This window comes from Lichenostomus cassidix, chromosome 3 (assembly GCF_008360975.1).
Source record: "Lichenostomus cassidix isolate B80296 chromosome 3, HeHo_3.0, whole genome shotgun sequence".
NCBI classification, from domain to species: Eukaryota; Metazoa; Chordata; class Aves; order Passeriformes; family Meliphagidae; genus Lichenostomus; species Lichenostomus cassidix.
Genome location: NC_139483.1, coordinates 88,212,503 through 88,230,207, shown reverse-complemented (window position 1 = coordinate 88,230,207; position 17,705 = coordinate 88,212,503). Strand labels below are relative to the sequence as shown.

Genomic DNA, 17,705 nt, shown 5'->3' with positions numbered 1-17,705 from the left:
AAGAAGCCAGTATAAAAACACCAGGAGAAAATGCTGGAAGCCTCCGCAGAACTGCCTGAAGAACTTGCCAAGAAGCAAATGAAACTCTAGGGGGAAAGTTTTCTGCAATATATCTTGGTCTTTTAATGCTCAACCACATCCCATGTGTGGCCTTGTTTGCTGACCCTTGCTATTGGCAAAGAAAAGTAAAGAATGGAAAAGAGCTCAGTAAGTGCTGAGACTTACAGGCTGAAGAAACTTTTTATTGAGAAATCAGTCTAACAAAAAACATATTTTATAGAAATAGAAAATAAAGTAATTTTACAGGTTTGATAAGTAAATGCAATGACATTATTATAGCTTAGTACATAGTAAGAAACTATTTAAATTAGTTTCCATTAGAAATATATTATTGCCATGATTTACAATACTTAGGTTAATTCAATAGTATACAAGGAATCTCTTACCAGTTTTGGAAACAATTTAGCAAAACACCTATAAGCCAAACTGCAACTGAAGTATTTAATAGAACCACAGAAGCATAGGAAACAGTTCATATGTTAAAATGCATCAAATTATTTAATTATCAGAATTGAACTTTCAATTAATGTATCCAGTTATTGATATGCAACAACACTTTAATGGTAACAGTTGAACAAAGAAATTTAAACCTAAATTTGAAGGAGAACTAGATTAATGAGACAGTGTATACTTTGATTTCACTAAGTATTGAAATAAATAAAAAATAACCAACAAAATTAATATTTTAAATACCATTTTTTAAACATGCAACACAAAGATTCTTTTTTCTTTAGTTATTTTCTTTATTCAACCAGTCCTTTCTTTTTTTTTTTTTGCTTGGTTTGTTTCTTGACTTTTTAATTCTCTTAAAGTATATGCTTGGCTTCAATTTTTTTAATGAAATGTATATTTCATTCTGTCTTTTTAACTAATACCTCTTTCTCTTCTCTGATAATTTCTCTTCTTTTGCTCATAGACTTGTGAGTACAGAAGTAAGACTGAACACATATTTTCACATAACCACATAAGAGCACAGAATTTGCGGAAACAAATTGAATAATTTTGTAATACTATATTTGTAATTTCAAAATTACTTACCTCTCCTCGTTCTCCACTCAATCCTTCTACTCCCTTTAAAAAATAATATGAAAAAGAAATTTAAAAAGCAGACTGAGACAAATTACTTGGAATCCAAAACTAATATTTTTGTCCTTTGTTTTCAGTAATCAATCACAAATGTTGATTTTTAAAGATTCTCTGATCACTGTAGTACAAAAAATAAAACTGAATATAATGATGAAAGATTTATGTAAGGATGAATGAACATTTCAGTATTACCTTTAATATCATGTACCAAGAGGATAAGTTGGGAATACATCATACATATTATAAACATATAAACATGATATGGACTTCAGAGAAAAAAACCTTATTCACTTTACAAGAGAAACAACATGCTGTATTCTAGCAGAAGTAAACTCCTGATTCTAACTGTTTAATGCTGTCTTACTAGGCAGAAATTAATTTCAGAGCCTTTGAAATGTAGTGGTGAGGCAGATTTTGCATGCTGGCAAATTATTTTGGTGTAATTTCTGCCAAGTGGTTCAATGGTGTTCCTGACCATTAAGTTCCATGGCAAGATGGCAGTTCACTTTTCTGACTCACTCTTATGAACAAGGAAATCTATTTTGTGTCTTGGAGTCTTGAGAAACCTTGCAAAGACCTTGTGTCGTCTACTAAATGACTGATTTTTTGGTTGCTGACCAAACCAGATAAGCATGGGAAACAGTTTTAGACTCAGTCTGTATTGTTTTTTCAGCTTTCTCCAAAAAAAAGGAAAACAAGAAACAGCAATTCAGTTGCATCATTCTAACTGAAAAAGAAAGAAGTTTTCTTTCGCTATCACTTTGTTTTCCCTTATGATTAAAATATTAAAGATACAAAAAAATTGACCATTATTTGCAAAAAGAAAAACTAGAAAGTTTAAATTGTAAAGTGCTAGATTAGGACATTACATTTGGGTAAGTCAATGACCAGTCTTTTAGTTTAAACCATTTCTTTTTTAAAAATCTGCTCAGGTTTAATAACGAACTATTGTGAACCTACGAGTCTCTGAGAGTGTTAACTAACTTACAGTCTAGATCTCCTGGCCAGAATCCCCGGGAATCAGGTCCTTCTGGCTAGACAGGCAGCTGTATCAATGTCGTAATTCTGAAAAAAGCAACTGTGGCTTCTTTCCAAGTCTAGTTTTAGATATGTACCTCTAAAAAAATACTTCTGTGTTTAGACATGACATAGATTATGCATTTAACAAGTACTTATAAATACTAACGGCTATTTTCTGCGGAATAACAAGATAGCCAACTATGACACAATCAGAATACACTGGCCTAGAGTTAAAGAGAAACAACTGGATCTCACTGATTTACAGCTGAAACAGGAAACATCTGTAATTTATGAGCATAAAAGATGTCAATAATGACTCCCAGTATAGTCTAGAAGGTAATGGACTGTATGAAAGTGTACCATGGTACATGCAAAATCGTAACATTTCAAGTATCACTCATAATCTTTACACAAAAGCCACTTTGTGCTGTTATCTGCATTTTATATTACTTATATCTGTTTTATAAAAATATTCTATCATTAAGGATTTACATAATAATAAAATAAATGCATTTATGGCCTGTTTCTCAAGATATAATATCCCAGAATACAGAAACATGTAGGCTGGAAGTGACCTCCTTGGATTCAATTTCCTTTGCAGAACAGATGCAGCTTGATCAACTCAACATGCTGCCCAGACAGGTTTTGCCACAATATCTATGAGCAGCCTGCTCCACTGTTTGACCACCCTCAAAGCAAAATGTTTTTCACGTGCATCAAGTTCCTGTATTCCAGCTTATGTGCATTTCCTCTCATCCTTCAAGTGTGCACAGCTGAGAGAAGTGTTGCTCCATCTTCTCTGTATCTGTTGCATTTGTTATTTTAAAAATACTAAGATTGTTTAAGACGTAATTTATATAACTATGTTATCATGCTATACATAAATACATTCCACCTGATGCAAAGACCTATCTGTGTTATGGAAAAAGTGTTAAGGAACAAATATGCATCATGGCCTCAAACTAGGATCACTATGGCTCTCTGAAAGTAGGACCACTATTTTAACAGTACCTGTAAGCCTGGATTTCCTTGTCTTCCTTTTTCTCCTTTCAGTCCCTTCAGAAAAGAAGCACATTTTCTTAAAATACACATTTATCTGGTACATGTAATTAAACTATCAAAGAGATAACACAAGGAGTTCAATACTAAAATCTCATTCTAAACCAGGACAAATCAATCTGAAAAGTTACTCTTCAAAGAGATCAGAGCAGAAACTGTGCAAAAGAATAACATATCTACCCTGAACACAGAGGAACCGAGTCAGGATCTGAGTAGTGACATGATACTCTTCTGTTTCTTGTAGGTATTTCCATGATTTTAGATAACAGGGAGGAAAATTCCACATGTTAATAGTAAAGCAGGCAGGCAGAGGCCAGGTGGGATTACTTTGGCTATGTTTCTGTGACCCTGCAGTGAGTGCCTGGGGCAGGAAGGGATAGAGCACATCCTGGGACAGTCCTGGGTGATGTCCCAGGCCTCTGGCGCAGCAGCACAACCTGCAGTCCTGAGCCTCCACCACTGCTAGCATCACACAGCTCTGTGCCCAATGCCAACAGCCTGCTCAGGCCCCCAGAAATGCAGCTGAAAACTCATGTCGGCTGTATTCAGCAGATTTCCTTGAAGAAGAGTTACTGCTGCTATTCAAGGTAACCTTCTGTGGAGCCTAATCTAAAAAAAAACAAAAACCTGTCTGAATTAATACCTAAGGCTTGTATAAACAGGAATGCCAGATGATTTCATTACAAATAAAGTTGATATACCTGGGTACCAGTGTCACCTTGGTTTCCTTTGTCACCCTGTAAAACATTAGAAGAAATTTTAATATGAGTCGTCTCTAAGATATCTAGTCTGTGTTTTAATTTAACACAGTAATTGCGAAACAAACATCTAGCTTTTTCTTATACTGAAAAAAACTGAATCACTTTATCTCCATGTATGCGAACACTGAAAAAGCTCCAGAAAGCTATACTAAGAAAGGAATCTCTCATCAAAAGAACTATCAAAAAGAAAGTGGATACTCACATACCAAGTAAAAAATAAAAAATACAAAATGATGAGGTGGCAAATCCAGCAGGATTTTATCTTAGTGCATGGGAGTGGAGAGGATGTGGTCAGGAAGGGAGGCAGTGTTTCTCATGGGCTGATTTCAGTTGAATGCACGATTGCATGCAGAAGTTATACACAACAAACCAAAGAAAAAGTATTTTTGCCACCACAAACCCCTCTATATTTAAATTTAATCAAAATATTTAAGGACCAAGCTCCATTTCCACCCACTTGTTTTGACTTGAAATGTTTAAAGTAAATAATAGAAGTGGGATTGGCAATCAGATGCTCTAAATGGTGCTTAAAAGTCAGGTAATATAGTTTTATCCACTTGTCTAAACACCATCTAATTGACATTGGAGAGAGTCAGGCAGTGCATGAAAACTGTTCATTCCAATTAACAACAGAGGTATAAAATATACACTCTTAAAATGTGCCTATCTCTCTTCATTGTTAAGTTAGTTAAATACTAAACAGCAGTGATGAGAATTTTCTCGTGGCAAGCATTTTCCTGATTTAAAATCCCAGAACATAAGAAGACATTTATGCCAGCTGTATCTGGTTGTATTGTACTTGAATGTAAAATATTTGGTTAGTTTCAAGTTTTAACATTGTCTATGGCTAAAAGGCTTCACTTTTACTGTCAGATGCCCCAACTGCACTTTTCTTCCTGAAAAATTCAAGTTTTTCCTATTTACAACTTGTAACTCCAGCTAACTTGAATCTTCTTATAAAATGAATGACCTTTTTAAAAGTTTCTTCAGTTTAGAATTTAGAGAAGTTTCATAACTTTTAACAAAATCACCTTTCATAAAATATTATTGCCTTGGTACATGTGCCTTCCATAACCCCCAGATACTGAACTGAATATAAAGTGATAATGAAACTAATTAAACTATTATTATGGCACTAACTCCATGCTGTAGTCAATGTAAGGCATGTCAATATTTGTGTCTACTGACATGCGAAGTACTCTGGTATATGTAAGACATCTATGTAAGGCTGGCATATATTGTGATAATGGCTGCAAGTTCCCCACACCCCTTTCTTAACGACTGTACTTGTCACCTATTGTCCTGCCTTCCCTACTCCACACAGTCCTAGCCACGCCCCCAGTTTTCCCTATTGGTTCCTGTACCCTAACCCCACGTGGCCCTGGCCACTCCCTCGGGTTTCCCCTATTGGTTCCTGTACTCCTAACTCCGCCCCTGTACCTCCCCTGTACCCAGAGGTCACTGGGCCTGTGTGCTGTCCCTGCCCCTCTGTGTTTCCCTATAAAACCCCTTACCCTCTGCCATCTTGCTGTCTATGCTCCACGTGTGTTTATGCTCCACACGTGGCTGTGCATGTGAGGCCTTCGCCCTCGAGGCATTTCTGCCTCGGGGAGGTCGTTGGCCTCTGCTGCACCATGCGAATAAACATCTTCCATGGACACAACGCATAGACCCTCCTCGCCTCCTTTATCACCGCCGGTTGTGGAAGCAGACGAACCAGAGCTAGCCTTATGGCTCCCCGGCCGGTGAGAGCGCAGTGTCCAGCCCTAGGACAGAGGGTTTGGAGCACTGAGGCGCTGAACCGGGCTGGGTAGAGAAGCTCTAGGGTAAAGTCTGCTGTAACATCCTCTAATCCGCAACAGGCATATATGACACTGGACATACAGGAAACCTGTGCCTTCTGGAGCAGACAATGAGCTCCATTGGGATACTTCTGCATGGGATTTTCATAAAACTTTAGTTATAACACCACCCTTTTATCTTACTTTCTCTTTACTCTTCAAGGTTTCTCTTCTTATGAAACTGAAACGCCTGATTTAATTCAATTTCTGTAATGCTGTATTGGTTCTGGTTGGGAAAGTGTTCATTCTCTCCACAGCTGACCTCATAGTGCTGTACTTTGCAATGGTGGCTAGAAAGGTGTTGATAACACACCAGTGTTTTGGGCACTGCTGAGCAGAGATCCCCACAACATCAGTGCTGTCTCTCCAAATCCCCCTTTTCACCTGTAAGCTAGGGGCAGACAAGATCTTGGAAGGAAACACAAATTCAGGCTAGACGGAGACGGGACTGAAAGCAGCCCTGCAGAGAAGGACTTGTGGGTTGACGGATGAGAAACTTACCATGTACACTTCCAGTGTACACTTGGCAAGGTACACTTGCAGCCCAGAATGCCAACTGCATCCTAGGCTGCATCAAAAGCAATGTGGCCAGCAGGGCAAGGGATGTGTTTCTCCCCCTCCACTCCACTCATGAGACTCCACTTGTGTCCAGCTCCAGGGCCCCTAATATAAGGATGTGGACCTGCTGGATCAAGCCCAGCAGAGGGCCATGAAGATGACTGGACAGCTGGAGCATCTTTCCCATGAATACAGACAGAGAGTTGGGGTTGTTCATCCCAGAGAACAGAAGGCTCTGGGGAGATCTCAGAGCAGTCTTCAAGTACCTAGAGGGGGCTTAGAAGAAAGCTGGAGAGGCACTTTTCACAAGGGTCTGTAGTGACAGGACAAAAGTGAATGGCTTCAAACTGAAACTCATTTTAGACCGAATATTAGGAAGAAATTCCTTATTTTTAGGGCGGTCAGACACTGAGACAGGTTGCTCAGAGAAGTCATGGATACCCCCTCCCTATAAATGTTCAAGGCCAGGTTTGATGGGGATTTGAGCCACCACATCTAGTGGAAGGAAGTGTCCCTGCCCACGACAGGGGGGTTGGAACTAGATAATCTTTAAGGTCCCTTTCCACCCAACAATTCAATGGTTCTATGACACAGCCAGCACAAATGACTTGAACTGAAAGGGATATTCCATACTGTAAGATGTTTGCTCAGCAATAAAAGCTAAAGGAAAGGGGAAAGGGAGGACTTTTTGTTATTGCAATGTTTGTCTTCCAAACCTCTATGTGTACTGAAGCCCTGCTTCCTGGGAATTGGCTGGATATCACATGCTGATGGGAAGTAGAGAATAAGTATTTTGTTTTACTTTGCTTCCACACATGGCCTTTCCTTTTGTTTTACTAAACTGCCTTTATCTTGAGCCATGAGCTTTTTCCCGTCTTCATTTCTCAGTTTTTCACTGCCCTGCTGAAGAGGGGAGTGATAGAGCAGCTTGGTAGACACCTGGCATTCACCCAAGGTCAACCCACCACTAATGCCTTCACATCAAGGGCTTTATACTTCAGAAGAAAATTTTGAGGATGCACATATTATTGCTTTAAATGTGTCCAAGTGTTATCTAATAATAATGAATATATTTAGAGAAAGCATTTTGTTTAATAATGATCACTTTTAAGAAAAATACTTCCAAAAAAAGATGCAATTAATAAATTCCAAAAACTGGAAAGTATACTTACCTTTACCCCCTGGGTACCAGGAATGCCTGGGTAGCCTGGTTCACCTGGAGCCCCTGGTACTCCTAATTCTCCCTGAGTAATACAACAGCTCTGTGTCAGTGATGTGCTGTGTGCAAAAACACATATTGCATGTTTCTCATGTTTCTCAACATGATATGCTTTGGCTATGATATCTTGAAATTTTATAACTGAAGATGATTGAAATCTCTGGAGGATTTTTGAAGGGGTGGTGAATATAGAGAAGCCACAAAAGGGATACTAATTCTTAACCTCAGTTTTCCAGTATCTATTTTTATTGTCTTTTAATACAGTTGATGTTTCAAAATTACACAAAAAATACTATCTGAAGCAATGGCAATGCTTGCAGATTTGAGCTTAAGGAATACCTGATTTACATTGCCTAAAATCTAGTATGGAACTAGTAATAATAAGTCATCAAATGGATTCTGATGCAATTTGATGTTAACTACTGTTTTACAGTGAAACAATCTGTATTATATCTAATCAGGGGAAATAATAGAAAATTAGTAAATCATGTAAAAAGTACATAAATCCTTTCTTTAACTACAATACTTCCAGAATCATATTTACCTTGGCTCCTGACGATCCTGGTTTCCCCTGTATTCCTGGTTCACCTTTATCACCCTATATAACAATGCAGGATGTGGCTGATACATCATTATATTTTGTCACATGTGGTATGACTAGCAAACATAAACAGATGCTGTTGAGAAATTGACTCCTAAAAACAGGCACAGGTACTGACTGAAAGGCTAAAGTTCTTCTCCATTACAGCTAGCCTGAAGGTTTAACTTTTTCTCAGGAAAGATGAGATACTGATGACAAAATGTCATCTGCCAGCTTCTGTTTACCACCTGCCTCATTTGCCTCACACAGACACACCAAGTTTATGTGAACTGACTTCAAATTTCCATCATCTTATTCAATAAAACTTAAAAAATCCTAGGATCTGTACAAATCAAAATATTTATTTATGTTTTGGCTTTTAGTGCAGCCTATGGAATTAGGATTTTCATTAAATCTAAGAGTTATTAACTCATATTTCATGATGCTCTTTTGTGAGAATGAGCTTATTAAGAATGATACTCTAAACATGAGATAATATTCTGAGTGAGATAAATATACAAAACAAAAGTATTTTTCACAGACAAAAATAAAGCTAACTAACTTTTTAGTCGTGTCATAGGTGTTCAATCTTCTTGACCATAGAAAACACTGACCACTTAAAAAATTGGTACTGTCAGTACACAGTTTTAGATAAATGCATATGCACTTTTGGATGTAAAATAATGCACAGGGGGAAATCGATCTCAATGTGAATACAAAGTTTGGGAAATGGATTCTATATTCCTAAGTATTCTCTAGGACATACAATTTAATGCTTACTTACAGTTTAATCCAAAACTCATTTTGGATTAAATTAAAAGGTTACACTAACCAATCTGAATTTATAGTATTCATTTTAGCCTTTGGGAACATTGGTCATATTAGTTCTTGCTGTAGCTGCAGTGAAATCAATAAAGCTACATCTGAAATAAGTTTGGCTCCTTGGGTGGAAGAAACAGCACATAACATTTTGAACACAATTAAAATATAAATAAATGTAGCATGTGAAAAAAGTTCAGATGTATACTGAGAATTATCTGTTCTCCAGCATTGCAGAACATTTTCCAGGACTGCAAAGCTGAAACAAAGTCGCATGACCATTTCTGCAATTGCTAGAAACCTCATGGGACGACAGGCACCATTTACTGAGCTATATTAACCTCTCTTAAGGCTGAACTATTGTAGAAGGGAACACAGGGAAAATAGTACAGCTATTCACCAATATTCAATACACAAAAAAAATGAGCTGCCAAATTCTGGCATTGTCCAGATCCAATTTGCATACAAAGCAGTCATTTAGCAAAGTCACAAGCAAATTGACTCAAACACTTACCTTAGGCCCAGGAGCTCCAGGGAGACCAAGTGAGCCTTCTGGTCCCATCAAACCCTATTTATTTACAAAAAAAGACAGACATTTCTCTACTAAAACATAAGAATAATGACTTCAGTATTGTATTAGTATAATCATTATTCTATTTCTTTAGTGAAATAAACAGTAAATATGTCTTCCATCTTATTACATACACGCTATAGTTCTGATGCAGTACATAGGATTATTTACACCTTCTATGGCCTAATGAAGGACTACCTCTGCAAAGGAACAAAAACCTACAGGAGAACAGAACAGTGCTATTATGCAATACTCCTGAGAGAAAAAATTCTGCAACTCAAAACCCAGTCTGTAATACATCTTTTGTTATAACTGGAAGTGACACAAAAGTTTATTAGTTTCTGTTTAGGGTTTCCAAAACGAGAAAAATTATTTGTGGCTTTTCATAATTCTCTTTCTTCTTTTTCACTGTGTGTCCCTCAAAGGTTGCCATGACTTGACTCCTTTTGCAAATTTTGTGGAGATTTATCAGGAGCAGTTAACTTTGGGGGTCACACCTTTGCATCTTCTGTTAAATCTTCAAAGTTGAACAGTCCATTCAAGAACCCAACAGCCTCTGCCATTTAAGATCATGGCACTTCGGCATATGTACAAATCTCTTGGACTCCTTGAATGGAATCATGTTCATAAAGGCATATTTAGCTGTATGTTCCATACATAAAAAAGAGCTAAAGAGTATTAAATCATCAGAAGGCAGACTTCCTTAATTTCTGTTTAAAGTTAGCTTCAAACATACATTAGAAAAGCAATCTCTCTTTGAAATCATACTTTCCAGGAAGGAATTCCCATTAATCGTATTTTCCACATCTGGTGTTAACGTTTGTCTTTTTCACCACTTCATCTCACTTCAGTTTTACTCTAGAACTGCACACATCAATAAACACAATGTATTATTATTGTTTTACTTGGACATGAATAAATACTGTGAAATACAATCTGCTAGAAGAGAATGCTTAAGACACAGCATAAAATAAAAGGATAATGATACAGAAAGTATCAGGCCTGGAATCTGATAAGGCCTGGAAATCTAACTTGTCAGAGATAAAATTTTATCAATTATTCCAACTCTTAATATTTTCAAAACTCACTGTTTTATTGTTATTTAATCTGTGCTCTCACATAAATAAAAACAACCACCTTCCCTTTAATACTAAATGTTAGGAACAATTCATTCCGATGACATTATCTCAGACCTTTTTCAAAAGTTACGTGCAATCAAAAATAAATATAATTTTTTACACAGATTGCAACTCAGCTTTGCAAAAAAACCCAAAAATTTTATTCGCTAAAACTACAAGGGTGTCTTTGTTTCTGCAAATAGAAGAGAAAATTCAGACTATCTAAAACAAGAAGTGGCCAGGGTTTTCAGAATTTCATCAGTTTTTTTTGTATTTCACCTCTGCTTTACCATTAACCAAAGATTAATACATATTAACTACAGATTAACTCAGGTTTCTTTTCTGCTGTATGATAAGAAAATACTGGTCACCAAAACTTTCCATCAACCTGTTATTTAGGCCATAGACACAGGCCTGGGAATACAAATAAACTCTATCAAATACACGACTAAAACTTGCATATCTTTGTTGCCAACATTTCTCAGTCTAAGACTTTTCCTGCTCAAATTCACATGAAAAATCCATTAAACTTTACCTAAATTAACCAAAATAATATATTGACTAATTTCCAACACTTCCCTGAACTTTGAATATCAGATATGCTTGTTCCTACTTACATAGAAAATCAGTCTTCTTATCGACAACGATGCAGCTAATCTAGTGTAATTTATTATGTGGTAAATAAAGGTTTACTACACCCTAAACCATTTCTTTCATAAATTTGGGATAGAATTACCAATTCCTCTCCAGCTGGCTTGAAGTTTCTGAGGACTGCTTACACTCATAACCCAAGAGACTGTGTATTCCCATTAACCATTCGCTTATGGACTGTGTTAAGCACCAGCTTTGTTACAACATGACTAAGAAAATTACAATTTGGTTTTGAAAGCTAATCTTGATTGTATTAACACTGTCTTAATTCACTTGCACATCAGGCCTGTTTCTTCCCTTTTCTCTTTTCATTTACACAGCAAAATAAGGTTTTATTAAGTTTCATTTCACTGTAATGTTTAATTCAGATTAGCTGTTTGAAACCAAATTTGGTGTTAATCTATTGACCTCCTCATTTCTGAAATACAGCTCTCTTCATTTTGCGATCTTTTTTGCATTCCTTGAAGACTACCTTCCTTTTCCAAAGCAATTGTGAAATTACCATTTTCTCCTCATACTTCTCTTCTGCTCTCACTGCTAACACATTAATCAATAGAGAAAAGTGAGCACAAGTTTGGGCAGGTATTGTGGGAAGGGACAAGAAATGTGACTGGGGGATTTCTGGCTCCTTTCACCTTGTCACCTCGATGTGTTTCAAATCATGCAACATCTCCCTAGATAATTTCTAGTGAAACCCACATCAGTCCTTGGATTACAGAAGTGGCACATGCTCATCAAAAAGTGTCCCTCATTCATTTTACCTTACATAAAGTAGAAATACTATATGTACAGAATAGCTCCTTTTTTCAAGTTAAATCAGCTATGTGTATATATCCACACTGGTCTGCAAACACATACCAGAGAAGGCAAATCAGAAAACACATTTAGTATAACTAAAGGTCAAGCACACATCTGCAGGAAAAGAAAAAATAAAATGCATTTTTCCTGGTTTCTTTTTGTTACTAGACCATGGTTTAACTTATTTTGTTTAAAACATAACACAAAGAAAACTAAATTAAATCAGCACACTGCAAGGAAACTTTCAGATGCAATATTGGAAAAGCTTGAGAACATAAGCTGAAAACTACATAAAATTACAAGGGAAGAGAACATTCTGAACAAAAATGTAGAACGATTCAAAGACATAGAATGTAGCATTACTCCCCTGTTTTCCAGAGCTGACATTATATGGCAGGTAAATTAATAAATTGCTGGTGTTGGCAATGCAATAGGGATAGTCACTGAAGAACTTGTTACTAAAAAATTTTCCCAAGCTATTAATAGACCATCCACAAGCTTTCCATCTGTTTTTTCTGGAACAAACATATTCAGTGTGACTAATACAAGGAAAATCCCACTATCTTTTCTGGTTTAAATTCCCTAATGCTGTGTAGCATATTCAACTATTCCATGCATCAATCTCCTATTTAATTTACCAGCTGACAAAAATATATTAAATGAATTCACAGGAAAGAGGAACAAATTATTTTCAAGTGTATCATGAACCAGATGTTATTTATCTAAACAAAATTGGGAGAAAACATGGTAGCTGGGTGAAATAAATATGTACACTTTGGAATCCCACAAGACTTTATTATAGTTGATGATATAGCCTTCCCTCTGGCATTTTGTTCAACTTTGCTCGGAAAGAAATGGAGAAAAAGGTTCCAGGAATAGGCCATAAAATAGTTAGGAAGCACAGGTGAGAGAACAAATGTCCACGTGTTAACTAAGAGTAAGGACATTTCAACTTCCAGTTCAGGCAGTTTTTCACTCAAATTTGATCTAGACAACTGCAATAACTGGTTGTCCAAGAAATCTGTTCTTTCCAGAGAAGATCTTTAGGTAGCTGGAAAAGTCTTCTAAGTTCATGAAAAGAAAATTAATCAGTGTACTCTCCCAATACACAAAAGGCCTTCTGACAGCTGTAATGGAGGGATCATGCTTGTGGTAGTCAGGAAAGGAAGAACTGCTGCATGGATAGAGGGTAAGTGCATACTGTGTAGTAATTTACTGTGTAGTAAATTCTGAATGTACTGATGACAGAGTAGCCCAGAATTTTTGTAATTCCAAACTGATTTCAATCTTTGTCTCCAACAAAAACTACATCAGTTTTAATTGATTATATATTTTATTAAGAATAAATTAGTTGAGAAAAGAGAAGAGCCACACCATGAGGAACATTCCAGCACCAGTATATAAATAATGCTTAAGTTAGTAGCTACTTTCATACTCAGATGGCTAATTTGGCATGCAGTGACATGTAGTTATGCAAGACTGCACATACCAAGATGGTCAAACATACATGCAGCTAACCTCCATCCAAACAAGGATTCTCTTCAGAATAGGGATACTTCAGTGGGATGTAAGCCCTAAGTAATTCTGGTATCAGGTCTGCCCTTATGCACTCTAGAAGATGGTAACCTTAGCAAGGATGTTAAAGAGATTCATAAAAAAAGACAGAGGATGTAAAGGTCCACACTGAGATCCTTGGCAACCTCTTCCTTCAAGGTTCCTGTCATCCAACCAAGTGAGGCACAAGCCACCCCAACACCCCCGCAGTCACTGAAAGTGGGAAAGAATGGTCCCTGAAAAGATGATTACCTCTCATGCAAGGAAAGGTAGGTACTAAGATGGTCTTAACTGTGTGATAGTCATGATGATTGAGAAATCAAGGCCCTTTTAGAGAACCACTGAGTATTCTGTATTTGTCCTTGAAGATATAAATATGTATTTCTTTTTCAGAATGAGGCCTCTATTTTCCTACTTTTAGAACTACAAAGTGACATCAGAAATGCCTTTGTCTGTCAAAATGGATGAAATCCAGCCTGACTACTGGATGCCAAGGGGAAGTTCACTGATGAAGATTTTCATAGGGAAAGACCTCAAAAAAAAAAGATAGGATAGATAAATCACAAGACAGGTAAGTTATTAAACTGAACAGTACAATCTCTTCACAACCATCAAAATCCAAGAACCTATAAAAATGTACTCTCACCTCTTGTCAAAATATTCAGAGGCTTAAAGTAATGGCAAGGGCAACAGAAAAAACCAGCTCACAGCCTTCAGCCTGAATTTCCACCCTTCAGATATGTCATGGAGCTAAAAACTTAGATTTGCCACAGACTTGTCTATCCAACCTGAAAATGCTATTTTGCTCCTGTATTTGCCATTGCATGTTTGTTTATGACAAGGAGAGAATGACAACACCACAATTATTTGTTCATAATAACACAGTTTTGAAACTTACAGTATCTCCTGGGGACCCTTTTGCTCCTGGTTGACCTGGTGGTCCAATTTCACCCTGGTTTTTTTTTACATAAAGAGAAAAATTCTGTGACTAATGTATGTACACTTAACAATTTTTTTAATATATTCATTAATTATGCAGATTTAGTTAAGATAGCTTTGCAATGCATTATGAAATTAGTCTGGTTCCTTTTAAGTTATTCATTCCTTGTGCAATAGCTGAAATAAAACCTAATGAGAGATTTTCAAACATGCCATGAACTGTCTTCATTCTTTTGCATAAGGATTTGATGCCATAAAATCCCCACAATGAAAACTCTTCTCTAAGCCCGAACCCTTAGTCTGGAATGGGTATATATAGTACAAGTTTTAACAGTGTTTTGAACAACTAATAGTACCTTTTGTCCTTTTGCTCCTTGACTTCCAGGGATTCCAGGAATTCCCTAAGAAGGAAAAAGAAAACCTTTTAAATACATGAAGTAACTTCACCAGAAGTTTTTTAGCATTTGCCTAAATGATTCGTGTTCAAAATATGGGCAGGGAAAAGAAAAAAGCCAAACCAAAACTTAAAACAACCAACTACAACAAAAAAAATCCCTCAAAGCACCAAAACCACATAGGAGAAAGAGCTTCAGCTGGAAACATTCCCCATTGCTTTTGTTCCAAGAGTCCATGTCTGCTGCTGGGCAGGCTCATATGCATTTGCTTGCCCAAAACCCATGACTGACACAGGGAGAGAAACCACTTTATATTATACATAAGATTTCCTACATAAGTTAAAGCTAAAGCCCTGGTCAATGGGATGATCAGCATGACAGATCATATTTTCTTATCTAAAATACAGTGACTTTACAGAGATAGAGTTTTATTTGATGTACACTAGCTTCTACCTCCACAAATACTTGAAGATCTCTGCCATTTCCTCAGCGTCATTGCTCATTCTGGTCTACATTATATCTCACCCTGTTCTTACAGCGATCCTTTAACTGAACACAATTCAGGTTAAAACAAAACTCCATATATTCTTAAAGCTGAACTCTACATCCAGTTAGTCTACTTTTTCTCTCAAGTAAAAACTATTCAAATTTGTTGGACAGACAATGCTCTTATTTGTATCATAATTAATCTGCAGCAAGAATTTGGCTTACAGACTTTACATTTTAATCTAATATTGAAAATAATATGATGTAGTGAAGACAAGAGGACTGTTCTAGACACCACCAAAACAAATGCATTCTATGGGAAAAAAATAACATGAATGTAACAACCATAACCCGATAGTTTCCATATGGATTACATCTGTGCAAAAGATAGTTTCATTGTTTTGCAGTTTACACCCAGTTTTAGGAAATAATAACCCCAGCAAGCAGAGACAGTTCATTGGTCAATGGCATATGAGTTAACAATTACATCCTGAGCATTTTACAGACCATGAAAATTCCAATGTATCTAGCATTAAAGGAAGAGATCCAACAACGTAATAAAAATAATTTGAAAATAATATCTCCTACTGAGACTTCTACTCACATTATATTACTAAGTCTTCTTGCTTAAATTTTGTCCAAAACCTTCTTAGATCTTTTGCACAAATAAAGAGATGGAAAATATGGCATGTTTGTCACTGCATTTAGAAACTTCCAGACCCATCTATGAGTTCTCAGTATAATTACTTAATAGAAGCATTTAATAGAATTATAACATTTAATAATTCAGTTATTTATTTCTGTAGCTGCAAAATATAAAGCAAACTTTTAAGTGTCTGTATGTGTAATACAAAACAGAATTTCATATATGTTGAAAAAACATCCCACTAGGCAGCAACCTTCTTGTCCTGAAAGAATGTACCTAAACATTCCATAGTTATATTTCTATGCAATTTGGAGGGCTCAGAAGACAGTTCCACACAGTTATCCAACACAGCAAATCATTTACCATGATATAAGAATGCCTAGAGGAAGAAACACAATGTCCTGCTGAGCTGTGTTGATCTTTCTTGGTTAAAATAATTTGCTGGTACAAGACATTTAACTTTTTATCAGTGACAAATAAAGATAAAACTCCAAGAACAACAGCTGTAAAACTAAGTTTTATTTCCTTTCCCCCCCCACCCTTTTTTTTTGCTTTCTAACTGATCCTGAACTACTGAAGTACGTGGAACTTAGGCCCTTAAGTCAGTGAGAGCTGATCCAGAACCTAAAAATTCTGTCATGGTTCATTGACATTCACTCAGCTAAGAATGACTCTATCACTTATGCTGATGTAAGTGATTTCCAGAGTACACAGAGCGGTGATTTCAGTTACTCTCCATGTGTCAGCTGGCATAAAAGGAGAAGAATGAAGTGGCTAATTTTGTCAGAAAGAGTGAGTATTTCCCACTAGGGTTTTTTTTTTTCCTTTTTTGTATAGCTTCCATAGTTCAGTAATTACAAAGACTCATTTCTATAGGATCAGCTCCAGAATACCTAAAAAATAAAAATTGCTTTCCTTCTCATTATCTACCCCAATCTATTACTTCCTTTTACATGGATAATCTCTGGCTATGCCAATTAGAATTCTCTGCACTTTCTCAGAAGACAAGGTTAAAAGGTAGTTTAGATATCACGAGTTTCTTACCTAACTTCTAAGTCAAAAGTCAAATCAAGTTTTGGAAATGTGTCTTGTTCCCAAACAGAGATCTCATACACAACACAAATCCTCAAAATCACAGCATCTTTTTGTTGGCCCCATGAGTAATAGGACATTTTTAACAGGAAGTTAGGTTTCTAATAAGATGACATAACACTAACTAAACAGTCAAAGAAACCTTACTTTAATTATCAAAAAATGCATTCTTACTTTAAAGTACGAGGCAAAGCAATTAGCTTTACTCCATTTGTAAGACAAAAATGTAAATTTTTGAAGAGTATATTGCAACTAAAATTATCACAAATGCCTGTGTTTAATCAAAACTTAATAGGAAACACATTCATCATGCAATTTTTCTGCCACTAAGGGAAAAAACAATGTTTGGAACTGCTACAAGTGGGAAAACTGCCACCCACTGGGAGTAATAAAATCAATGCTGTGGAATAATTCATGATTCAGAGGCCTATAGAAAAAAAAACTGCCTTTGG

The 17,705-nt window shown here is 36.3% G+C and overlaps 1 protein-coding gene across 1 annotated transcript in view; it reads right to left on the bottom strand.

The window, feature by feature from the left end:
• Positions 1 to 17,705, bottom strand: part of COL21A1 (collagen type XXI alpha 1 chain) — an 85,947-nt gene that overhangs the window by 6,184 nt on the left and 62,058 nt on the right. Inside the window, exons 18-25 of the mRNA XM_085056621.1 lie at positions 14,991 to 15,035; positions 14,594 to 14,647; positions 9,518 to 9,571; positions 8,149 to 8,202; positions 7,558 to 7,629; positions 3,927 to 3,962; positions 3,178 to 3,222; positions 1,099 to 1,131 (exon numbers count right to left, since the gene is read on the bottom strand). Of these exons, the coding sequence (XP_084912747.1) occupies positions 1,099 to 1,131; positions 3,178 to 3,222; positions 3,927 to 3,962; positions 7,558 to 7,629; positions 8,149 to 8,202; positions 9,518 to 9,571; positions 14,594 to 14,647; positions 14,991 to 15,035 (393 nt within the window). The remainder of the gene's footprint in view (positions 1 to 1,098; positions 1,132 to 3,177; positions 3,223 to 3,926; positions 3,963 to 7,557; positions 7,630 to 8,148; positions 8,203 to 9,517; positions 9,572 to 14,593; positions 14,648 to 14,990; positions 15,036 to 17,705) is intronic.